The sequence below is a fragment of the Puma concolor genome, chromosome B4, assembly GCF_028749965.1.
Source record: "Puma concolor isolate L17-30 chromosome B4, mPumCon1.1.hap2, whole genome shotgun sequence".
Classification (NCBI taxonomy): domain Eukaryota; kingdom Metazoa; phylum Chordata; class Mammalia; order Carnivora; family Felidae; genus Puma; species Puma concolor.
In genome coordinates, this window is record NC_141673.1 from 1,792,317 (window position 1) to 1,817,694 (window position 25,378).

Below are 25,378 nucleotides of genomic sequence, written 5' to 3' on the forward strand. Positions count from 1 at the left end.
ACATGTCTGTTTGCTCACCGGTGTGATCCCTCCAGGTCCCGAGAGGCTCCAAACTGGGGACGAACTGGGTTCTGAATGTGGAACGTGGCTTCCTTGCTTATGGCCTCACCGGAACTCTGCACCCAGGTCGGCCCAGAGCAGGGCCACCGTGTCCGAGGACCCTGGGCTGAGGTGTCTGTCTGCACAGCTCTACCCATGTCCCGAGCGCCGGGCACGTCGGCAAGAAAGGGCCCAGAGAACCGGAAAAGTGCTCCCGACTTAGGAAACGCATCTGCGGTTTCCACGGAACCTCAGGCCATCTGCTCTCGGGTCGGAGCCCGTCTGGAGGCACCCGGTGGCCTGCCCCCTGCCCCCTGCCCTGCACTCTGACCGGGGGGGGGACGGCTGACATGCTCCGCGGGACCTCAGGGACTTGTACGGCTGCCACAGCCGGAGGCGGTGTGAGGAGTCCGGGGTCCCCGAGTCCCCCCCCAGCTGCACGGGGTCCCTGCAAGGCGGGGGCACATCTGGTGGATGAGGGTGCCAAACAGTGGCTGTATCTGAACTACCTGAAGCCATCAGGCCCGAGTTTCCAGGCCCTTCTTCACCATCTCACAAGCACAGACGTTCAGCCCGGGGACCACAGGCAAGAACCCGGGAACCCTTCCTAATTGGCAGTCACCGGGTGCCAGCTTTCCTCTGCGATGCCCGACACCCAGCCTGCTCCCCGAAGGCGGCCTGGCCGGCCGAGCCTGGCATCGTCCCCCATTTAGGGGGGCAGCCCGCTGCAGAAGCGGGAGCCCGAGCCACCGCCTGCTCCACAGCCGAGCGCCCGTGTAGGGAGAGCAGAGGCAGCGGGCCAGCCTGGCAGGGAAGCCGCAGCAGGGGAAGCAGGGGAGCGGCCGTCGGAGGGCAGACCCCCGAGAAGCAGAGACGAGGGGCAGAGCAGGTCACGGGGGTGCAGTACACGTAAAGCAAGAGGGTCTCTGTGCCACCTGCCCTTTGCACCGTGGTGTCTGTGACCTGTGTCCAGGTCCCCGCCCCACTGAGAGCTGAGCCACCCGCGTGTTCTCTGTTCAGAGTGCCCCCTGGGGGTCCACACCTAGTAAACCCACTGATGCCTCTGAACCTGAGGTTCGCCAGGAAATCTGCAAACGCTCTGGGCGCCATGGGGGAGGGTGCACAGGGCGTGGGGGCCGGTGGCTCAGCGACCAGCGGTCACCTGGCACCAGACGCTGTCGCGGGGGCCCGAGACGGCTGCATGAGCCACAGCTGCAAACTGCCCAAGGCAAACAGCCTGGAGCCACGACCGTGCATCCGGCCCGAGCTCCGGGCAGCACTCAGGGACGCTGGGTGTCCCCTCCGTCGCCCGTGCGCCTTCAACTCCCGATGGCTCCAACGGAACAGAGTACTCGCAGAAGAGGCAACCGCGGTTTTCTTTGGGTTCAAAAAAAAATACTCCCAACCTCCTCCTCTCGCTACATGGCTCCCTGCTGCCCGCACTACCTGCTGTAAGCGTAGTATTTCATGCTGGTTTTAAAGATCAGGATTACAGCAAAGTCGCTGAGGCTACGGCATCCGCTGCAGGCACACGCGGGGAAGAACCAGGACGGGAGCTGAGGCCCGGGAGCCGGAGGCTGAAAACCCGGCAGAGAACAAGGCAAGTCGGCAGTCAGGGCGCCGGGGGTGGGGTCTGGGGGCCGGGATCGGTCGGTCCAGTGTCATAACATGTCCCACTCGGCCACGTTGCCTCACTCTACCCGCTTCTCGGAAGAGAGGACAGCTCAGAGCGGTCGAGGGGTCGCTCTAAGACGCACAGCCACCCACTAACCCCCCACCAGGCTCACGGAACCCCGGGCCACACGCGGCGCACGCTGGGCTCGCCCCGTGGCAGCGGCTGCCGTGTGTGTCCTGGAAAGAGGCGCTCCGACCGCCTCACGGGTGAGACAGGCTCCCGGGGGAGCACCAGGAGGCGGCGGTCTGCCCTCCGCCTCGCTGCCGGCCGGGGGTGCACGCGGCCAGGGCGGAGGTCACGGCTCTCCCGTGCTTCTGCAGAACACGAATGTCAAACGCGTGATTTAGGAAGCGTGTCCAAGCGGCCGCGTGGTCCTTCCGGGCTCGCCATGTCCTGGAATACAAAACACCCTCCGGCAGTTCCCAATAAATACCTGCAGGCGATGTTTCCCTCCGGCCTCCTCGTTTACGGGTAATGAGCAGTGACAGTTTGACTCAACAAGCTTTAGGAGTTTCATTCAAACAGATAAGTTAGTACCAACTGTCCCAGTCTTTGGAGACCGTGTTTCCCTGCCGTATTTATGACACAGGATATAGTCACCAGAGGCCCGTAAAGCCTGCCCGAGAGAAGCTGCCATTCATCACGGTCCCCAGCATGGAAGCGCGGCCCCGTCCGACACAGGAGGGGCTCCCGGGCCGCCAGGGCCGCGGCAAAATGCCTCCACCCAGCGACTTCCTACGGACGGCACATTTGCGGGGCGGCCGCCCAGGAGCTGCAAAATCTGGTCCGTGCCGCCGGGAGCTTTGACCTTGGGCTCCACTCTGCCCGCCCGCCTCGGCCCCCCGGGCTTCGCGTGGGGTCAGGCCGGAGTGCGAGCTGGCCGCAGCTAACGGGACATGCCTGCTGAGTGCCACCAGGCACGGCTCCGGCGCCTTCGGCGGCCCGTCCCCCGAGCGTCCCTCCAGCAAGGCCCTTCCCTGACAGCGTTCCTCCCTACACCAAATCGCAGTGGCCTCGTCAGAGGAAAAACACCCCCGATAAAGGCGCTGTAACAGACACTGCACTTATTTACTGCAAAAGCCACAATTAAGGAGGGCCGTCCCACCAAGTGCACGAGCCATTAGTGGCCAATTACAGGATTACGGGCAGCAGGCGCCTGCCCCTGGAGCACGGCCCCGTCACAGAGCGTGGCCAGGGACGCCGAGCCGCCCCCTCCGGGGGACGGGGACCTGGAGCCCGAGGCCTGAGCCCACGCGCCCTGCCGCCCGTGCCGACCTCAGGGCTTCTGTGATTCGCGCGGGTCGGACGGCAGGCTGGGCACGCTGCCGGGCGCGAGTGCCCTGAGCACAGGCCAGGGGCCGCGTCTTTCTGTTCCTGGCCAACTGAACAGAGACACAGGAGGCAGCCGGGTCTCGGGGTCTGCGCCACCTGAGTCCGAGCCGAGCTCTGCAACCTCCCGGGTCTGATGCTGACAAGACCCTTCCTCAGGGTTCCTCTGCAGGGAACCTGCCACACGCAGCCTTGGGGACCCCGGGGGCACAGGCAGTTCAAGGCAGACTCTTCTCCGGGCGGCCTGAGGCCACAGGCATTGGTGACTCCAGGTCAGGTGAGGGCAGCTCCCTCTCCCCATAGGCTGCAGCTGGCGGGACGGCCCGCCGTCCTTCCAGAACAATGTTCACTTGGGGCATGTGACTGGACTTGGAGCGGGGGCCCGGGGCCTGACTGGGTCTTGGGTTCCGTGTAGACGAGCCATGTGTGCTGAAGCGTGGGCCCCGCCCTTCCTCGGGGGTTGGGGGGGGGGGGCTTCTGGACAGGGATCACGTCCCGTTCCGAGCACCCGGTCTCCCCCCTCGTCGCGGTTCATCCAAGAAGTCTGACGCCCCGACCTCCCGCCGGCCTCGCTGGGCCCGAAGGGCGCGAGTGAGGGTAGCAGGTGCCGCAAAGGGACACAGAGGGGGAGCACAGCAGTGTGCCCTCTCACCCGGGCACCGCTCACGGCCCTCGGCGGGAGCTCCACGGCCTTGGCGGCCGGAAGCCGATTGCTTCTGTCAGCAGTCAGAATAGAAGAGAAATTGAATTAAACGGGCGGCAAGTTATAATGCAGTGTGGGCGTTCTGAGGAGCATCAACATTCAAGCAAAGCCCGCGAGATAAATAAACATCAAGGGGAGAGCGCCAGCTCGGGAGCCGGGCGCGGTATTGATGTGGAAGACGCTTGCTAATATGCAATACCCACGTCGGAGCCAATAAGGCCACAGACACATCAAGATCACAGTACGGCTATTTCAGGAAATGTGATTTCATTACCCGTCTTCAATCCTTCCCCAGCCCGCCTCCTGCCTCGGAGCGACCGTCCCTTCCCTGCAGCACGCACACCCTCATCCGGGCCCAAGACGGAGCAGTGGGCCCGGACCCCAGCGTGCCAGCCTATGGGACAGGGTGCCGGCTCTGGGCTCCTTCCAGGCGTGGGAGCCTCCCCTCTGCCGAGCTGAAACACGGGGACCTGCCCGGGATGCCCCGGGCCAAGGTGGGCAGGAAGCAGGGATCGTGCCCCGTCTGCCCTCTGTGCCCCGACCCACTGGGGTCCCTGTCTGGGCTTCCCTGACAGGGCTGCCGACGAGGACGGCTACCCCAGGCACCTCTGCGGCCGGACTGGACTGCCGTGGGGAGAGGGCGCAAGGCTCCCAGGTCCCATCTTCGGGGCTCAGCCTCGTCCTGGGTGAATGGCAGTCAGGCTGCAGGGTCTCTGGAAACTCTAGGTGCACGGACGTCTGGCACCAGCTCCGGCCGGGCCACGGCACGTGTCCAGACCCCCCACCAAGCCTGCCTGGAATTAGCAACCCTCCCCCCCACGCTGGCTCCTGCATGGGGGGTGGGGGTCTGGGAGGGTGGCCTGCCCTCAGGGGGAGCACTCAGGCCAGCTCCTTGCCCCCACCTCCACGCCCGCCTGGCTCCCTGGTGTCGAGGGAAGGACGTCGGAACCCAGGCAAGAGGCAGGCTTAGTGCAGCCTCCCTGGTGACCTCGAGGACAAAGGGTGCCCGTGGGGCCTGGCCAGGGGGCGGACATAAACCCGGGCCCAGCAACCCTTCATCTGCCACAGGCACCCTCCCCGGGGAACGGCCCCCAGCGTGTTTGTGAGGCCCCCGCCTGCTCGGACCATGGGTCTGGGACAACTGTCCTGTGAGATACTGACATTGGTGGGCCGGTGATTTACGATGCAGGTGGCAAAACCCAGTCCACACGGCAGGGTCCGAACCCAACGTCCACTGTGGGATTCAGTTAACAATGGTGCGGCCACGTCGGGCCCTCCATACAACCCATGCGAGGTGCTAGCGATCAGGGCCACGGCGTGGGGGGACACTCTCTACTCTCTACTCTGTTTTTCTCTAAACGTAATACTTGTCTAAACGTAAAGCACGTCAATCCAAAACAAACAAAAACTATCTGATCCAGCCAGACATTATGAATCCAGACTTGGGGCCCGTTTCTCTGCAGGGATAACAGATCAGCACATATCCCTCTGTGGGGAGCGGGGCCCCGGGGTTCTCTGCCCGGCTGCCGGACCAAACTGGACAGAGAACCCCCGACTGTCTGTCTACGGGTGCAGCCTGGGAGTCGTGAGCGGGCCGACGGCCCTGGACGGAGGAGCAGGCTGCACCTCTCCTCTGCCCGGCTGCCCTGCCCTCACGGCGAGGGTCCGGCCGCTGGAGGGGGTGCCAGGAAGGCCGCCCCTCACGGCAACCAGTGCCCCGCCCCGTGGGAGGGCCACAGGCAGAGTCAGGGTGTCCTGGGGGCACTCCTTCTGTTGCCCCCGGTAACCTCGCCCCTGAGAGGTCCGACAAGGTGGAGGAGGGACAGGGAAACGGAAAGCCCGCACTGGGTATCTGCGGGGGAGGGCGTAAGTACAGGCAGGACCCTGGTCTCGCTCCAGTGTCAGCGGAGGAGACGGGAAGGGATGACTCATTTCCATTGTGCCTCAAAAACGCGTTTTAGCGCTTTACGTAAGAGCCAACCGTAACGAGTGAGAAAGGCCCGAACTTCTGGATACGCGGTGCGGGTCTCTCGGACATCCACGTGCGGAGGGGACGGCAAAATGGGAAACTGATCTCAGACCCAGGCTTGCCAACAGCACAAGCACCACGGCTCCCCCAGGAAGACGGCCACGTTAGAAGCACCGACAGCAGCAGGTGTTGGCAAGGGCACAGGGCGAGTGGGCCTGCAGGCCCAGCCCCGATCCGCGTGCCGGCCGCTCCCGGTGGCGCGTCCAGGATGAACAAGCACCTCCGTGTACCAAGAGACGGGCACACGCGCGTCCACGCTGCAGCCGTAACGGTCAAACGTCACAAGGACCTCAACACCGCTGTCTTCTGGTGAACAGACAGATGAACCCAGGTGCCATCACACAACGGAATCCCACAAAAATTCCATGAAAGTACCAGAGTACCGCTGCCCACATAGACGGGTCTCACAAAGGCAGACGTATACCGTCCGATTCCGTTCACGCGAATTCCCAGAACGGACAAACGTGCAGTGACAGAGGCCAGGACTCTAGGGACCCGAGGGGGCGGGGCCGGGGCGCCCAGGCTGCCCGTACGTGTGTGCGTGAGCCTGCGTGAGCGCTGGATCTCAGTTAAAGTACCTCAGTTCAGGTCTTTAAAAAGAACACGGAAGCCTGGGGGGGGGGGGGGCGCTCAGTAGGTTAAGCGTCCCACTCCACTCCTGGTTTCGGCTCAGGTCACGATCTCAGGGTTCATGAGTTCGAGCCCCATGTTGGGCTCTGAGCCAACAGCGCGGAGCCTGCTTGGGATTCTCTCTCCTTCTCTCTCTACTGCTCCCCTGCTCTCACTCTCCCTCTCAAAATACTCCCAAAACAATAAATGAACTACAAAAAAAAAAAAAGAGAGAAAGCCTTCACAGAGAACCAACACGTGTTCTGCACCTCTCAGTCCTCCGCAGGGTCGTGTACTCCCTCCTGAGCGTGTCCACACGGGTCTGTGAGTGCGTGTGACGTGCAGATGCGGATTCACAGGGTCACCGAGGTCCCCGGTGCTGGAGGGGAGGCCCCCTCATGAGACGCGGCTGCGCGTGCGTCGCCGCGGGGCTAGAGCATTTCCTGGGTGTATTCTGCCCCCGGAGGCAGCGGAGGGGCCACGTGTCTGTGGGTCACAGGCCTGCAGTGCGGGCTCGCCGCGGCCAGGAGGTGGAGCCCGCGTCGCCTGTAGAAAACGCTAAACGGCCCGGTGCTGGCTTCTGTATTCCTTCCCACGGTCCTGTCCCATTAGTGTCACAGACCGATGCTCCCGGATCCCTGGAGCCCGTGAGACGGGGTGCAGGGTGCGAAGGTGACCCGTGCAGGTCACTTGGGCAGCGAGGCCCAGGGGTTACGAATCTCCGCCACGGCGCCCTCAGCCTGCAGCCCCCGCCTGGCCTTCAGTAGCAGCACCCCGTTCACGGGTTTATGGACGTGGACGTGGAACGCGAATGCCGCAGCCTTCCCGACAATACAATCTTCCTTCAACCCACCGGCTCGACCAGGAGCCAAGGACACTTCGAATGACAAAAGTAAGAGCCAGACAGAACACCACTGAGGCACAGGCAGGGACCCTCTGGCTGATTCCGAGTGCCACCCTCAGCCCGCAGCCCTGAGTCCTGCCAGCCTCCCGCCCTTGGCCGCTCGGGCTCTGGCCACGAGCTCGGCCGGGTTCCTGCTCTCCCATCAGTCAGGTGTCGCTCCTGCGCGAGCCGAGGCCGCCGGGACCCTGCCAGACGTCCTGAATAATTAACGGAGCCCTTTATCGGCCTCTCAGCTCCTTCCTTCCACCGCCCCAGCCACCAAGGACAGGGAAGGGAAGGCACTGACATCTCCACGCTGCGTCGGGCTCAGCAGCGGTCACATCCTGGAGCACACGGCCACCCTGGCACACAGCTGTGTCCTGAGCGGCCTTCTTGCCCCTCCCTGCCGACCTGCTCACCTCCACACCCAGCCAGGTGCATCGTCCGGCTGCCCTGGGCACCTGCCGGGGAGGGGCAGAGCGCCACAGACAACCTGTCCGTGTCCCCTGTGCAGCCCGTAGCCCCCGGTGGGGTGCAGGTTCGTCCTGCACAGCTTCCCGTGCCCCTACCTGGGCCTCCCACACCAGCTGTCCCCCGTCACCACCATCACCAGGCGGATCTCTCCCAGCATCCACTCCTGCGGCTTGAAACTTACTGTCTGGGGGCAGGGAGGGATTTCTTCTAGAAGGCCGTCAGCCAGCACTCCGCTCCAGCACGCGGGAATCAGTCCCTGCCCTGCAGGCCTTTGTCGTCTGATCACAGACACCTGCCCTCCTCCCTCCACCTCGCAGCCTCCCTGGAAGGGGGCGCCAGGCCTGGGGAGCACGGAGACGGGAGATGAGCCCAGGGGGCCTGGTTGGGACCAGGGGCTGCCGCTCCCCCACAGGCATGCTCCCATCACCCCGATATCCCGTGATCAAAGCATCTCCCGAGATCAAAATAAAATTGTCTCATCTAAAATTTCCCTGGCTTTGATTTGTTTCTCATCACACAGTTTAATTGAGTTGGAAATCTCCAGTAACATCAAAGACAGCGGGAAGGCTCCGTGCTCATCAAAGGAGGTCCCACCCTGGGGGTGGGGGGTGCAGGTGCCGGCTGGGTGGTCCCGGGGCCCCCTGCCTTCAGCAAAGCCCCTGCCACACGTCCAGGGGAGGACACAGCCCCACACCAGGGTAGGGCGGTCACAGGGAGGGGAGAATGAGGGCAACGGGCACCAGTGCCCCACCCAGCTTGGTGCCTCGACCCGCAGGGGCCCCCACCCCACCCCTGGCCTCTGCCCAGGCTCCACGATGTGACTGAGTCTGCCTGCTCTCCTAAGCTGGCCTCCCCAAGAAGGGGCCCTGGGTGCACGGACAGGCACTGCACCCACGGTGGCCAGCCTCCCTGTGCCCGTCTCTCTCGGGCTCAGCCTGGAAGTGGCCGGGTGGCCAGTACGGCTGTGTGCACTCCTCCCCCTCCACAAGGTCACCCTGTAGACCAGGATGGGCGGGGGGGCACAGTGGCTGCTGTATGCCTCTCCACTGGCCCACAGCCCAGAGAGGGACCGAGGCCAAGGGCAGCACCAGCCACAATGCTGAGCACTGGGGCGTGCCCGTGCGTGGCGTGAGTGCTTCGGGGGTGGTGCAGGAGACAAGGGCAGCCGCCTGCGTCCCTCCTCTGCAGCTGCCACAACCAGGAAGACTGGGGGACCCTCAGGCCTGGCCCACAGCTGCACCTGCTCGTGACCACCACGGTCCCATCATGGGCGCAAGGGTCACCTCCTCCAGGAAGCCTTCCCTGGATGCCGCAGCCTGAATCTGCACTCGTTTCGTGCTTCTCCCATCCCCCATGCAGATCAGCTCCAGAGCTGGGCACCCTTGCGCCCTCCTTCCTGGAGGCAACACAGCCTCGGCAACGTCCGGAGGGAGCTGCCTGCGTCAGCCTGGGTGGAGCCCAGTGAGACCGGATCTCACTGTCCTGCACAGGCAGTATCTGCGACGTCCCTGAGCTGAAAGCGGGCCAGGGTGGGGTGTCTGGTGATCCGTGCGGACCGCCTGCGTCGTTCCCCGGTTAACGTCTCGAGCATCCCCGATGATGGTCCCAATCGGAGCAAGTGGGCTCCCACCGCACGCTGGGGCCCGTCAGCTCCCGGTTTCCTGGAGAGAATTTCCTCCAAGAGGGTTCAAAGACATTTCTCCTCACACATGCTGACTATTCTCAAATGCTGATTAAAATGTATAAGATGAGGGAACTGACATTATTAACACAGCCCTGTTTTATAGCTTTCGGGGCAGGAGTCTGGCACTTGTTACGTCTATTTTTGACTATTTGGGTTTTTTTTCTTTTTTTTTGAAGTTCTTGTAAATGGAATTGTCTTCCTAAGATCATTTTCACGTTGTTCACCACCACTGCAGAGAAATTCAATTTTTGTATATTGATCTTACGTCCTGCAACCTGGCTGAAACCTTTATGAGTTCCAAGCGTACATGTAGATTCCTTAAGGTTTTATTTACAAAAGATCACATCACCCGTGAACTGATGGCCTTACTTCTTTCTCCTGCCCACCTTCCCGGGCGACAGCCTCCAGGACGATGCCGAATAGAAGTGACGAGAGCAGACGCCCTGGTCTTGTCCTTGAAATCGGGGGCAAAAGCGTCCGTTCTCCCTCCTCCGAGGATGCTGTCTGTCCCCGTTTCCTAGATGCTCTTTGTCTCGTTGAAAACCTCTCTTTGTCCTAGTTTGTTGAACGTTGTTACCGCGATATGGCGTCAGATTGTGCGAACGCCTTTGTTGCCACCGTGGGGACGATCGTAGGATTTTTGTTCTCGATTCTGTTCCTACGGCATTCTAAGCTCATGCGCTCCCGGAACCAGACTCACACCCACCCGTGACGTGAGTCCCACCTGGTCACGGCGTGTGACCCTCTCAGCGTGCTCCTGGGGGCAGCCAGCTAGTCCCCTGCTGGGGATTTCTGCGTCTACACTCGGAAGGTCTGTGTTTTCTTTCCCATGTCTTTGCCTGATGCTTCAGGTGTGAGGGTCACACCAATTAGAAAGGTCTCTTCTCTGATATATTTTTTATGTTTCGTTATTTATTTTGAGAGACAGAGAGAGAGAATATCCCCACTGTCAGCACAGAGCACAATGATGGCTCGAACATGTGAACTGTGAGATCATGGCCTGAGCTGAAATCAACAGTCAGATGCTCAAGCGACTGAGACCCCAGGCGCCCCGTTTTCCTTGTTTTTTCTATTCCGATCCTATGTTACTTTCTTCCTTCTACTTAACTTTAGCTGCCTCTTCTTTTTCTTTTGTCTCAAAATGGGTACCTTTGTCTTTAACATAATTTACTCACAGGTATACTTATAGGACTCAATTTTTAATATCAGCTGATGCTAACAGTCAGCTCACAAAACCCCCGGACACGGAACACGGCTCTCCCAAGCTGTCCTGAGTCTGCTCCTGCACCCCGCAGGGGGCGGGTCTCCCAAGCAGTGCCACCAAGGAGAGAGGACGTCACCGCAGGGCGCAGGAAGCCGGGCCGGGCTGCGTCTCTGCCCGAGCTCGCAGACTCTAGGTGACTTGCCAGAGGCCACCCGGCTGTGCAAGGTACACACACGCGTTTCTAAATACACGTAAACACTTCCGCCCGTTTTTCTAAGTACTGAAGCACATAAAAGCTTTTCCCCAAAAGGACGGAGGCCAGCTGTCCCCTCCGTATCCCATCCGCCCCTTCAGAGGCTGTTTCCTCTCAGTGAGCAGGGTTGGAGGGTCCGGACAGCGCTGGACGTGGACGTGGACGTGGGGCGGCCTCGCGCCCACTCGTGCCTGCCGCCAGGGGCCCCCAGGCACCTAGGGCACCACCGGGCAGGTGGGTGTGGCTACCTCCCCAGACACAGTGCTCGGCTCCCCCGGAAAGCCTTCCGGAACTTTTGCTGCTGCCTCTGCCCAGCTCAGCCCCGCGCCTGTGGCCCCACGGGGTTTGTGCTGCCCTATGCGGCCCCCCCATCTCACGCCTCTGTCTCTGCCCCCACCCCCACCCCCAGCACTCCCGGGCAGCTGCAGGGACACACGGTGAGGCCGGCTGGCCCGGCATCTCCGTCCGCCCCCGAGGCTGCACGGCCCGGTGCCGGAGCATCTGAACGCTGCTGCCCGCTCCCTCCACACCAGGCTGTCAGCGGCTCAACTCAAGTCCCGTCCTGCTCAGAGACTGCAGCCACCTAGAAAAAACACCGAATTCTGCTGCGAGGCACAAGGACGGGAGAGACTGGGCCGTGGAGGCCTGCACAGCAGGAAGGCAGGCAGACCTGGACCCTCTGGGCAGCCAAGCCAGGGCCACAGCAAGGGGCCACAGCCAGGGTCACACCAGGGGGCCACAGCCAGGGTCATAGCGAGGGCCACGGCAAGGGGGCACAGCCAGGACCACAGCAGGGGGTCACAGCAGGGGGGTCGCATCCAGGGCCACAGCAGGAGTCACAGCAGAGGCCACGGCCAGGGTCACACCAGGGGGCCACAGCCAGGGTCATAGCGAGGGCCACGGCAAGGGGGCACAGCCAGGACCACAGCAGGGGGTCACAGCAGGGGGGTCGCATCCAGGGCCACAGCAGGAGTCACAGCAGAGGCCACAGCCAAGGTCACAACAGGGGGCCACACCCAGGGCCACAGCCAGGGTCACAGCAGGGGGTCACAGCAGGGGCCACAGCAGAGGCCACAGCCAGGGTCACAGTTGGGGGCCACAGCCAGGGTCACAGTTGGGGGCCACAGTCAGGGTCACAGCTGGGGCCACAGCAGGGATCACAGCAGGGAGCCACTCTCTCCCTCACTCAGACCCGTGTGTGGCTGGGGCTCCAGAGGAGTCTGGGCTGAGATAAGAGCACCCGACGGTGACAGCCGATGCTCTGATCTCTCTGCATAAACATGAAATGGCCACGTGGCCGGCCAGCGTGTGGTCGTCCACGATCAAAGGCAGTTAAGTTAGATATCCCAGCGAGAAGGTGCCAGAGAAGGATGGTTTTCTCCCTTCGGATGAAAGTGAACTCACAAAGCGACAGGCCGGCCGTAAGAGGCTATTACAGCCCGTGGTGCAGTCAGCCGGGGCTGGGCCCCAAGCTCCTTCCTGATCCCTCCAGAGCTCCCCTCCAGGCCCGGGCCCGCAGCACAGCCTCACGCACCCCTCCCTGGCAGGGCTGCTGGGCGCACAGACCTGGTGCCGCTCACGGTCCCTGCCGCGCTTTCTGCACGCACACCCCGCCCTCCTCCCCAGAGAAATCACGGCTCGGTGATTTCTCATCAGAGGGCACCTCAGAGTCCCCCTGGTCCTGTACAAGCAGCTGGAATGGGGGTGGCCTCAGAAGGGCAGGTGGTGGCATCTGGGAGGTTTCCAGGACTCCGTAACACACCACCCCCTCCCCAGAGCTTGTCCGGCAGCAAGAAGGCTGGACTCCAGCGACAGCAGAACGGCGGGGGACCGAGCGTTCCAACGGCCCCGTCGTCATCGGAACACGTGGTCAGGCTGCAGACGCACCGGCCACACTCTGTCCTCTCCCCCGCCCACCGCACTGGCCCCTGGGGTGCCCCGCACTCTGCAGAGCTGGGGCCCCAGGCCCAGGCTCCCAGGGGCTGGCCTGTCCCGGCCGCAGCCTCGAGAAGCTTCCAGAAAGCTGGGAACTTCCTGAGCTAGAACAGAGATGAGAACACAGACGTGTAGGCAGCACACGTCCGCTGAGGGGCCGCACGCGCCCTGCGTGTCTCAGGAGCACACGGGAAGGTGCCTCAGGGCCTGCCCGGGCCACAAGGCACACCCGCTTACTTCCAGGGACAGGACACTATGACGGTCCCCACCCCACGCAGGACCGAAGACGGGGGCGTAACCCCCATCCCCCGTCCTCCTCTGGACCCCACCCCCCACCCCCTCCTGAGAACCGCCAGCCTGAGTGGCTCCCCCACCCTCTGGGCCACCCCACCCCCCTCCGCCAGCACCCAAATGGCCTCAGGGTGCTTCCCCTTTGCTTCTGCTTCTGGGCACCGGGCCTCCCTCCTGCTACACGGTGCAGGCACGTGCCGATCGAGCTGCGGCCGCAGGGCCTCGGGCCTGACACCCGCCGTCCTCACCCAGCGGCGTCCGCGGAGTCGAGCAAACACAGACTTCTACCCAAGGGCCTCCTGGAGGCGCGTTTCTGCAGTTACTCGTTTTCACCGCATCCTACGTCCCAAATACCGGCCCTTCCCCACCAAGCGTCTACACCAGCCTCTCCTGGCCGCCCGTCCTTCGCCAGTCGGAACCCCCACCCGGCGGGGCTGCGGGACCGCCCACGTCCTACCCCTGGTCCCCGCCACGAAAGCGGACTGGCCAGCGCCGGCTCCTGCCGCACGCGAGGCCCCGCGCCCCTTCCGGCCGCCTTCCTCCTCACTCCTGTGTTGCTAGGAGCTCCCCCTCCCGTGATTCACCCACTGGAAGCACACCGTCGCAGCTTTCAGGGTGTTCGCAGAGCTGCGCCCCCACCCAGTCCGTTTTAGAACACTTTCATGGCCTGAGAAGAACCCTGAGCTGCTGATCACCCCCCGCTCCTTGCCCTCTCGCTCTGGAGACTTGCCCGCCCGGACACTTGTGGACACGGACTCACACAGCCCCCGTCCTCCGCGCCCGGCATCTCTCACTCACGGCTCACGCGTGTTGTGGCGCGTCCCTCCTTTTCACGGGTCGGTAACGTTCCGTTCCGTGGACGTACTGCACCACTCACCCCCCGGCGGACCCGTGGGTCGTTTCCGCTCTTTGTCCGCCCTCGTGAACACGCGTGTGCGTGTGTGCGTGGACGCGTGTTCTCACTTCCCCTCGGCCCACGCCCAGGACTCCGCTGGGGGTGGAGCCACGGCTCCTAAGACAGCGCTACGTTGAGCCAGACCAGCTCCCGAGGCAGCCACACCTGCGCGCCCGCAGCCGCGTGGGGGGCTCTGACCGTCCACATCCTCGCCAACACACGTGACGGTCCGACTCCGCGGAGCTCCCACACGGCCCCCGTGTGCCTCTTCCTGGTGACTGAGCACCGAGCATCTTTCCACGTGTTCCCTGGCTGTTTGCACAAATACCTTCTTTGAAAATACACCTGTTCAAACCCTCTGCCGCTTTCTCAACTGGGCTGTTCGTCTTTTCATCCTCTAGTCGTAGGAGTTCTTTGTGTGTCCTGCAGACAAGTCCGTGATCGTTATTTGCAAATATTTGCTCCCACTTGGTGGACTGTCTTTTCACTTCCTCGACCGTGTCCTCGGAAGCACCAGAGTTTCGGTGAAGTCGCGTTTACTTTCTCTTCTCTTTTCTCTTTTTGCTCGTGCCTCTGGTGTCAGATCTAAGAATCCTTTGCCAAATCCAGATCGCGAAGGTTCACCCCCATCTTCTTGTAAGCCGTCCACGGGTTCAGCCTCTGATCTGGGTCACGTTAACTTCTGTACACGGCGGGTCCCGCTCCACGGCCGTGCACACGGCTTCCAGGGGTCACGGCGCCACGTGTTGAGAAGACGACGCTTTCCCCGCCGAATGGTCTGGAAACGCTTGTCAACGACCAGCGGACAGAATACGGGAGGCTTCATTCCTGGACCTTCACCTCCTCCCCGACGGAGGACCCCGTCCTCATCCGGAACCTCAGCAGCCGTCCGCAAGCAAATGCACCCAGATGCCTGTCCCTGCTCTGTGCTTCCTCGGCGGAGGCCCTCAAGGCCGCGTCCGGGACCCGGGGACCACCTGCTGCTGGACATAGTACTAAGGGGGAGGGGCAGTGGTTCCCTAGGGTGGGTGGAGCAGGTAGCAGCTTAGGAGGCCGTTTGCACGCCGTATCTCGCATGCAGAGCCTGCCGATGTCCAGTCTGTGGATGAAGGCGGGGGCCCAGCCCACCGGCGCCCGACAGTGAGGGCACAGGGAATCACAGACCAGACGTCTCCACTCCGTACCTGGGGCTTCCGGCGTCCCAGGCTCCCATGGACAGGAGAGCATGTTACAAGTTCCGAACTTCACGTGCAGGCACATGACGTGGTGCATTCCCTGCTCGGGAGTGAAGGGCCAGGTCACCTGGAAGGCAGGTGGGCTCCCAGCGGGTGCCACCGGTGAACTGTGTCACCACCAGGGTCACCCCCAGGGCCCTGGGAGAGCCCGGCCGACCATGCGCTGAAGGCAGCCGTGACTCCCCAAAGCCTCTCCAGACATCCCGACAGCCCAGGTCACCCTCCTCCTCCTCCGGCGGGCCCCGGGCCTCACAACAGACACTGGCCTGCCTCCTCCCCCAGACGCCCAGGGGCCCCTTTCCTTCTGCCCCTCCGGCTGCGGGCAGGGCTGCTTTAGAAACAGCCCTCTCTGCTCCGACCGCCTGCACCCGGCCTCGGCATCACCTGCTTTCTTTACTTCGATTCCTTTCCAAAGCGTTTCTGGAGAAGTCAGCTGAGGGGAGGCAGGGCCTCCACTTACAAAGCAAGACCTTGCCTCAATGGGAAGGACCGCGGTCCTCACGGCAGCCCTGCAGAGGCACCCGGCCCGCACGTGTCCACTGAGGGGCACAGGGGATCGCGTGGCTTCCCAGAGCCGCGGCCGTGGCATCCACGACCAGGGGCGGCCCCCGAGGTGAGCCGCATCCCCTGTATTTGTGCGTGAGAACGTGCACCTGCAGACATGGCCAGGAGTCGCCCCTCCTGCCACAAGCACCCTCCTTTCAGGAAGAAAAGCTTCCCTGGCGAGCTCCTCTTCATCCCTCAGTACCCTACTCAAATGCCCCCTTGTGGAAGTAACTTTGCCAAGGTCCCGGACACGAAGGGACAGCTGTGCTCTGAGGTCCCGCAGCCCCTGCCCCACAGTCTGGACCCCAGCCCCACAGCACTGTATGTTCTACGTATTAAGTATCTTAAGCGTCAATCACTCAAGAGCACACCCCGTATCTGAACGTACGAGAGCGTGAATGAATGAATGAACGAATGAATGAACAGGTGGACAGACGCGGGGGTGCTCCAGGACTTCAGGCTCCCTGCCGACCACACAGCAGGGACAGCACAGACGACCCCACTGACCCTGCTCGTGCCGGATCCCACCCACAGAGGAGGCTCAAGGTTTCTCTGCAGCAGCCACAACGCACACGTGAGGAAACTTATTATGTACCCAGAGCAGGGAAATACAAAAGCAAAAATTAAATTAGACGGCAGCGGAGAAAATGCCCACTGTGCAGAACTAGAACGCCAATGAATTTGTCTGTCCTCCCCTGGAAGCAGCCAGGTTTTAATTCGGGTCTCTGGGACACGGCCCCTGAGGCGCGGGAAGGCTCGCGGGAGAGGGGAGAGAACGTGGTTTCAGATGAGCATACCCGGATTCGATTAGGAAGCACTTCGGACCCCAACTCTCCCTGCAGGCTCGCGGGGCTGGCGAGGAGGGGGCCCCTCGTCCCGCGCCCCACGCCCCTTGCCCCGCGCCCCACGCCCGTCCCTGGGAAGGATCGATGAGCGTCATTAAGAAGGTGTGCGTCACTGGGAGTCTGATCCGGTTTCGGGAGCGGGGGGCGGGCGGGGGGTGTTGCTAGGGTTCAAATGCAGCTCCCTGGGAGTCAGGGAGGCCGCCCCGGCCCGAATTCACCGAGCACCTGAGCTGGGCTGCACCGAGTTCCAGAACGGACACTGCCGCCCCCAGGGGGCAGGTACCCCCCTGCTCGCTCAATTACACGCCTTTTATGGGATGCGCACCGATGGCAAACGACGGTTCTTAAAAACAAACCCGGCGCCCACCACGAGCCCCTCTGAGCACCAGGTCCTCGAGATGCCCCCACTTGCCTCCAGCCCCCCACGGGCAGGGTCAGCCCCTCTGCCACCTTCTCCAAAGTGCCCCCCGCGTTCCCAAGGAGCCCCTCAGGGCTGGCGGCACGTGGCCACGGGGGCCAGAGACAGTCAAATGGGCCCTGGGGTAGGGTCAGCCGGGAGCCCCGCTGGGCCTCCAGGGACCTCGTACCGCGGGCCCCCCGGGCCAGGCCCAAGCAGCCCGCTCAGCCCCAAAGGGGGACCAGGCGTGGGTGGGCCGGGCCTGCAGCTCCCGAGCCGACTCACTGCCCCACCACGCCCCAGACAGGCCGGGGACAGGCTCACCGGTGACACCAGGGGCAGAGGTCCCCACCTGGTCAGTCTCCAACCCCAAGGTGGTCTCATGGCTCTGCTGACCCCTTCCTGGTGCCTTGTGGCTCCGGGAACCCCCCTGGGGCCACCGGCCCAACCAAAAGCCCACCCCTGGGGATGCTAACATCCCTACTCCCGAGGGCCCAACCCCCTGCCAGTGAACTTTTGAGCTCAGGTGCTCCAACTGCTCCAGGTGTCCCGGCCCCAGGCTCCCACGGCCATCCTTCCTCAGGTGACTATCCCGAGCACCGAGGGCAGTGGGGATGGTCATTACCGCAGTATCCTGGTTGGGCAGGAAGCGGGCTACCACACAGAAGCCGCTGATCCGAACCGGGGAGGAGGTGCCCAGAGCCCCGTGCAGAGGCTGTCGGGGAAGGAAGGGCACGGCTGAGCCCTGGGACCCCACCACCTTGTCAGGCTGTGACCACACCTCCTGCAGCCCCCCCAGAACACCCTGCATGGGGTCCCCCCACCCCAAGCAGCTCCGACACACGAGGCCGCCATTGGCCTGGCCACAGGAGCACCCCCTAGGCCGCCTGCTCCGGTCACGGGGCTCCGGCCCGGTCCCGATGCTCTCCTGCCCGCGGATGCTGGGTCTCACCCCAGACCTCACACAGAGGCCCGTCTACCAGGGTGACGGGCATTGCAAGGGCTCCCCTCTCCTTCTAAGAGTATTTGCGATTCTGTTTCAAAGACCATCCCCGAAGGTACTGCCTCACACAAGGTGCCTGGGCCCTCGTCCCGCGAGGATGTTAATGTGGCACATCTCAGAGGCCGGACAGCCCGCTGGCCGTGGGGAGGCCTCACAATCTCCCCGCTCTCGGAGCCCGAGGGGGATGGGGTCCTGACGCGGGTCACTGAGCAGGTGGCCTCCCCCAGAAACCACATGTGAGGGATATAACAGCGTCCAGGGCTGTCAGCCTGCACCCCCCTCCGCCCGCAGCAACACTGAGGGGCCACGGTCCCCGCCTGGGCCCGTGACTCCCTGCCCCCCGCAGCACCCCAAACTCCACACACGCAGAGACACCAACACCGTCCGGGCACCGAGCGCCCCATCAGGACCGTCCTCCCTGAGGCCAGGCCCAGACAGCCGGCGGCCTCCACAGGCGTTCCCGGTGGTGGGGGCCGGGCTGTGTCCGCTGGACCCCAGCCGCCCGGGCCTTCGAAGGGGTCGCGACCGAGGGCTCTTACCGTCCACGCAGGCGGGCCGGGCTCTCGTGGTGCCCGCGATCTGCCCCTTTCTGCAGGCACAGCGAGCCGTCTGCCGGGCGATCGTCCTCCTGGGCTGGCTGCTGTCGCGGTCCAGGGTCACAATCTCACAGGTGCCGGCGGCCAGCTGACCTGCAAGAGAGGCACGGGCGTGGGCTGAGCGGCCGAGGCGGGGGGCCGAGCGTCCCAGCCCTCCCACCCGCGGAGGGGCCCCGGCGGCCGCGGGAGGCAGGCTGCCCGCCGAGAGCGCCCGTCTCAAACTCGCGAAAGGACGCCGTCAGAAACACGCCGTATGGGGCTGGCGCCGGGTCAGCCCAGCCGCCTCTGCCTCTGCACGCGGACGCTCGAGGCCCTGCCTGGGCAGACAGGAAATTAACTGTGGCCCCGTCCGCCACGCCGGAGATGAAGGGGCCGAGCCTCGCTGTCGGGCCTCTGATGGAAGCAGCCAGACCGCCCAGAGCAGAGATCCGAGCCCACGCCGGCCCCTGGGTCTCCGCCGGCCAAGACGCACTCCCAGCTGTGTTAACGGCTGCGCACCCGCCACATCGCAGGGGAGCCTCCCCCCGTCAGCACGGGGCTGAGAGCGGGCACGCTGCACAAGGACGCAGTCAGGTGCACGCACAGACACAGACACGCCCGCACACGCCCGGAAGGTGGGCACGGAACGCACCTCACATGGGTTCACGCGAGCCGGACTCAGGTGTGAAGGTGCCAAGGCCAGGAGCCACATGGGCGGGTACGGGGAGATGCCCACACAGCACACGTGTGACCCATCGACGCCCACCCAGGTACACAGACGGCGCTCATACGTTGCACACGTGTCCCGTGCAGGCACGCACACACAGGTACACACAGGTTACCTGGATGCACCCCTCACTCCTGCCTTCCCACGTGGACACTGTCCTGATCCCTAAATACTGGCCACCCCAGGGCATGGGGCTGTCCTTGGTCCACCCCTGGGCCAGCAGTGTCCAGAGAAGGGACAGGTTTCCTTCGAAGGCAACGACAAGTTGAGGTGGCTTCCTCCTCCCCTGTGGTCCCTGAGTCACGGAAAGGGTGCCCGTGCCGCCAACGTCCCAGCAGAGGGGAACCTGCCTTCTGCAGGCTGTCACTTCTGTGAAACCTGGCACGGCCCCCCCCGGTCCCCCGAGAATGTTCGCCGTGACGGTGTCAGCTCTGCACGGAGGGCCATCCAGCCAGACACCGGCCACCTCGCCCCGTGCCGACCGGAGGCCGTCCCCAGCTTGGCCAGTGCAGCACCGGTGCGTCCCTGGGCTGGGCCCCCGCTGCCCCTCCACCCCGGCCACCCAGCTGCAGCCTCCACCCGCGTGTCCACTCTGGAGAACCACCAGAGGCTCTGCGCACTCACGTTCTCGCTCTCCCGGTCCCTCAGCAAATAGTAAGCACCTACTGAATGCCGTTGGTGTCGCTGGGCCCCGCAACCATGCTGTGAGCAAAGCAGACCGCACGGCGCCCTGGGGAGCCAGGAGGACCAGCTCCTACAGATACGTGTCACGCGGGGCCCGGCCGGGAGACGGGACAGCGTGGGGACGGGGCCCGCATGCTGGATCACAGGATAAGGGAACCGCGAAGAAGCGACCGCCAGGAGACGGGCCGGTGGGGCAGGTGGGGTGGGGGTGGCTCCCACCCTGCAGGGGAAAGCAGGGGGATCCCAGGGGCTCCTGGGTGGTGCTTCTCAGCCCTGCTGTCCTTCACTGTCCACGTGCCTGCTGTCACCTCGGGCCCCTCCTCCAGGCAGTCCCCTGGGCCCTCCAGGCAGCTCACTGCACAACATCGCTCCTGCCTTTTTGTCACCTGTAGGTCCCCAGCCAAACCCCGAGCCGGGTTTCCTGCAAAGCAGGAAGCACACCCTCGAGCCCTGGGGGTGCCGTGTGTGCGTGAGAACCGGGAGGCACCAGACGCGCCAGCCGCGGACTCAGAGGGCTGTGTGCAGTGACCCCAGGCCCGCTCCCCAGAGCCTGTCGGACGGCACACGAGGTTTCCTGGGGGAGTCGCACGGGTGCGGGGTGAAGGACCAGGGCGGTGGGGCTTCCCGGGCACCTCCTCCCCCGGCCACCGGGACCCCTCCCCCATGGAGCAAGACCCGACCCGAGGGCAGCGCCCCAGCCCCGTGTTCCTGGAAGGCTTCAGCCGCACGCTTCGGCTTCCATCTGCTAATGAGACGACGCATCCCGCACCGCGAGGAGCACAGGGCAAAAGTGGAAATAAGTAGGTAAACAAGTGTGTTAGAGGGAAGACTGCGGGATGGAGAGAAGGCTCTCCTCGCGACAGCAGTGGCCAAAGCCTCAAAGACGCGCTTCCGGGAGCCACGCGTCTGGGCCGGCCCCCAAGATGCTGGGACTTACAGCCCCGTGGGGCCCGGTGGTTTGCAGCCATTTTCAGCTCCGCAGGTGGGCCCGGGGCGGCCCCTCACTGCTGCCCGGCCTGACTCCAGACACATCTGGCTCCCTCTGTGGGCGGCAGAGGCCCGTCTCCTGGGGACCGATCCCACCCTCCTGGACACCGTGAGTCCCAGTTGCGAAGTGAGGCGCCAGCCAGCCACGCGACTCCTCACCTAAGGCGTTAACCGGCCCGTGTTCCAGCACGAGCACCGGGGCCACGAGAGACGCTGCCGGGCACATCGGGACTCGGGGCCACAGCGAGGGGGCCGACGGGGTCTCTGCGACCCAAAGCGCCCGTCACCCCGACGGCCCGGCAATCAGCGGCGGTCAGGCTGGCGCGGTCGCCCCACGTGCCACAGCTGCGGCCCACGCCCCGGGCACCGGTGGTGCCGGCAGATGACGAGACTGCCAGGGCCCCCCAGGCGGACACGCTTCCACACCAACACGCAGCCCACGGCAGGTGCCTCTGATGGCGGGTCAGCTTCCGGGGCCGGCCTGGGAAGGAACCGGAGACGGGAGGGAGGCCCGAACCGCAGCCTGTCACTCGCCCCTGTGTGCAGGCTGCACGTCTGACACGCGGGTGTGGGCAGGGGGCCCCCGAGGGCTGCCGGGGACGGTCCTTCCTGCCTCTCCCGGCGTCCGGGGGTGGCGGGTCCTGGTGGCAGCTGCATCGGGCCGGCCTCCGCCTCTTTCCTCACCAGGCAGTGCTCCGTGCCTCTGCTCTTACGAGTCACCTGCCCCCTGGACGGAAGCCCGCTCGCATGACCTCATCGTAACGTGAGCACAGCTACAGAGACCCCACTGCCCGACGAGGCCACACTCACAGGAGGTGAGGACCCGAGTGTAGCTCTTGGGGACCCCATCCGACCTACGAAAAGAAGGAAACAAAGCTCCCCTTCTGAGAACCCAGAAATGCCCGGCTTGCCACGATCTGGGGGTGCGTACCCTTCATGGCTGGCTGTCTTCCGGAGAGGGGTGCCCCCGGCTCATTAACTTATCACCAGCTGACCAGACTCGGGGTTCCCCTGCGGCGCCCAGACCGGTGCCTCTCCGTGCGTCCACCCCCTTCCCTCGGCTGCCCTGGCCGCCCCTCTTCCAGGTTCCCCATCTTACTTTCCATCCCCCAATTCGGGCTGACCCACAGACACAGTCAACCCTGGCCAGCCCCCGTCGCCTGGGGCTCCACCTCGCCGTGCACGGACCCAGACCTGGGCCCCGGCACCCTGTGTCGACACCTGCAAACAGCAGGTCTCACAAGGGGCCGGAAGGGGCGGGTCCAGGGGCACAGGGTCCCAGCGCGTCGGCAGACGGGCCCCAAACAGAGGCGCAGAGAGACGCGAGGTGCTTTGCGGCTCAGCGGGGACAGTGTCCTGAATCTCCCGATGCCGCTCGCACCCCACACGCTGGATACCGCCAGCAGCTCACACGGCTGAGTACGGAGATCAGGTGTCAAAGGAGTGGCCACCGCACATGGCGAGGACGCTCAGTGTCGCGGAGAACAATCAGCCCGGCCTGGGCGGCAGCCGGCCCTCCACTCGGCCCTGCCTGTCTGTTTTGGGGGTCAGCCACGGAATTCAGGCCGCGACCCGAACATGCGGGTACGGACCCACTGCCCGCCAGGACTCAGGCGCGGCCATCTGCTGCTGAGCCCCCGGAACCCACCGCGGACGCACCGAAGCTATCGCTCAACAAGCTTGTCGGGCCCGTCCATCCGCACCTGCCGGGGGGAGCTGAGTCCCACCCAGCCTGGCGGGAACCCACAGCATCTCATCCAAGCTGTGCCCACGCTCGGGGCAGGGGTCAGAGGGCAGGCAGCCGGCTGGTCCCGCCCGCGGTGGGCCACACCGGCCATTTGGAGCTCAGATACCGTCTGTGGCCCATCTGGGTCCCCTCTAGCAGCCAGCTCCGGGCAGATGCACTTCAGAGCTCCGAGGTCACTCTGTTCCATTCAGGGTTCTAGTTTGTGGTCGGGACCCCACTGCCCTCCCATAGGCAGTAAGTGCCGAGCCAGCAAGCGCACGGCCAGCCCAGATCCGGTGTCTATCTCAGTCCACCCGGCTCCCGGGGCCCCCAGGCCTACACCCTCCCCAGGCCCTGCCGGCCCCTCCCAACACCCTGGCTCCTGAGGCTCTGAGGGCAGCAGGGGGGCCCGCCCCTGCCGACGGGGCCGCACATCCTGCTCAGAGCAGGTGGATACATGTGGAATGAAGTTCAAGGAGACTTGCCCCCGCCTGTGGGTTCAGACACCTCGAGACTCGCAGGGCAGGGACAGAGAAGAAGGTGGGAGCCATCCTGCCCGGCCTGCCCTGGCCGGTGGGCTCTGAGCCCCGGGAAAGGGGGCCTTGGGAGCGGCCCCCACTGCAGGGCTTACTGAGGTAAACCAGCCCCGGTTGTAAGTGAGCCCAAGCTGCTTGTCCCACCAGGTGTGCAGGGGACGAGGGCGCTGGCGGGCCTCACTGCCCGCTCAGGCCAGCTCTGACCTCCGGCTGGGCATAAACACCTGCTGGTGGCCGAGCCAGGCCTGACTGTTCCCCCGCCAAGGACCGATGTGCAGGGACCCCACCAGGGACCGGAGGCTCCCAGGGCCCAGGACAGCAACAGTCAGGGAGGAACCCACAAGAGGACCAGGGACGGATTTCCTCTTGCCACCAAAGCTCTCTCGTGTCCAGAACGTCAGGAGCCCCCGTGGGTCCTTCAGAGCAGGGCCTCGGAGGGCGTGCCAGCACCTAGGAGTCCAGGACTGTGCCTGGAAACGGTGTCCCAGCTCCGGCACCGGGGACCACGGCTAAGCTCAACTCCGGGCCTCTCTGCTGCACTGGCCGAGGGCTGGAGCCCTGCCAGGCGGCTGCACGTGGCCCCAGGGGAAGGGGCTGGGGACACCTACCGGAACCCAGAGGTTAAGAGCCCGCTGTGGGTCCCACTCACTGCCATGGTCACCTGAGGTGCCAGCTCTGGGCTGGACTGGACCCCAATGCTCACCCACAAGGTGAGCATTCTGCCCGGATTTTACAGAAACAGCCCACGGACATTCGTCACACGCCGGCGGACCGTGACCGGGGGCCCTGGCACTCAGGGCAGGGACGTGCGAGGAAGCACCAGTGGGACACATCTTGCGCTTGGCCCCTGGGGGCCTCCTGGGTGTCCGGGGCCCTGGCCAGCGTGGGCAGAGGCCCCCTGAGCCAGAGCCCCTGTGTCCTGGGCTGTCAAGTCTCACGTGTGCCCGGAGTCAGACCAGGCTGGACAGCAGCCCCTCCAGGTCCCCAGCACGGTCCCAGTGGAGGGCCGCTACCACCCAGCCCCCGAGCCTGGTCCCTGAAGGACCGCGAGAGCATCCTGAAGGTGAGCCGTGCCAGAGCCTACCTCGGGGTCACTGCGCCGTTACACGTATATCTCTTTCATCGAGACTTACGGTCGGAGACCTTGTAACCCACTGGCCCAATGACTCCTCCTGCTGCGGGAGTCAGTCCTGCAGGGCCCAGCCTGACCAGGTGCGGCCACACCGATGACAGTGACCGGCCGCCAAGAGGCCCGGGGGACACCGCACAGTTGGAAGCACCCCCCGGGGGAAGCAGGGGCCCTTTGGTTCAGGAGGGGCTCGCTGGCCTGGAGGGGGCCTCACACGGCTGTCCTCATGCCGCTCCCAGCACCTGGAGGGCCACCTGCCAGGGACTGGAGCCCGAGACCCAGGCCAGGAGCAGAGCGGCCGGCACCGTGGGGGCCTGATCTCGGCCGCTGGACACTGTGGTGTGGGGGCACCGCCTGCCCCGGGCAGACAGTGCCGGCTGTGGGGCAAGATTCCAACGCGGACGTGGGCACCCAGGCACCGTGTTCTAAGGATGCCGAGGGAGTCTGCAGCCTGATCACCGTAGCAGGTGCCACTCCACCCGGGCCCCTGGTCAGGCGTCCCGGGACCCAGGTCCCCAAATCTGCGACTCTGTGCTTGGCTCAAAGTGCTTCTCGGTGAGAAAACAGCACACGCCCAGCGCCCGAGTGGGGGGCGTCCACTTGGCCCAGGTGGGGGTGAGGGCCGAGTTCGCTCCTGCCCACGCTTCAGCACGCACGGAGGTCCCCTGGCGGGTTACGACGACGTTAGACAAGGTAGGACGAGGTGGGGAGGCGGGCCCAGCGCACGACCCAGGGCTGAGCCGAGCCTGGCCCAGCACGGCCCCTCGGGGCCCCTGCCCCCATCTCCTCCCGATACGTCCAGACAGATGGAGCAGAGAAGGCGACGGGGACCCAAATCCGCTCTGGACTCCATGGTCAGACCCTGCAGGCAGCGATCTTCCCCTCCTGCCCCCGCAGCCAAGGATGCACACCTTCCCCCAGCTAAGGGCCCCCAAGTTCACAACTGGCTTCACTCCCAATGCGGGTGAGCTGCCCCCGGGTGCCG

The 25,378-nt window shown here is 64.5% G+C and overlaps 1 protein-coding gene across 2 annotated transcripts in view; it reads right to left on the reverse strand.

Moving 5' to 3' along the window:
* TAFA5 (TAFA chemokine like family member 5) overlaps positions 1-25,378 on the reverse strand; it is a 191,819-nt gene that overhangs the window by 57,371 nt on the left and 109,070 nt on the right. For both annotated transcript variants that reach the window (XM_086711966.1, XM_086711967.1), the window contains exon 2: positions 18,569-18,718. In XM_086711966.1, coding sequence (XP_086568092.1) covers positions 18,569-18,718 — 150 coding nt within the window. The remainder of the gene's footprint in view (positions 1-18,568; positions 18,719-25,378) is intronic.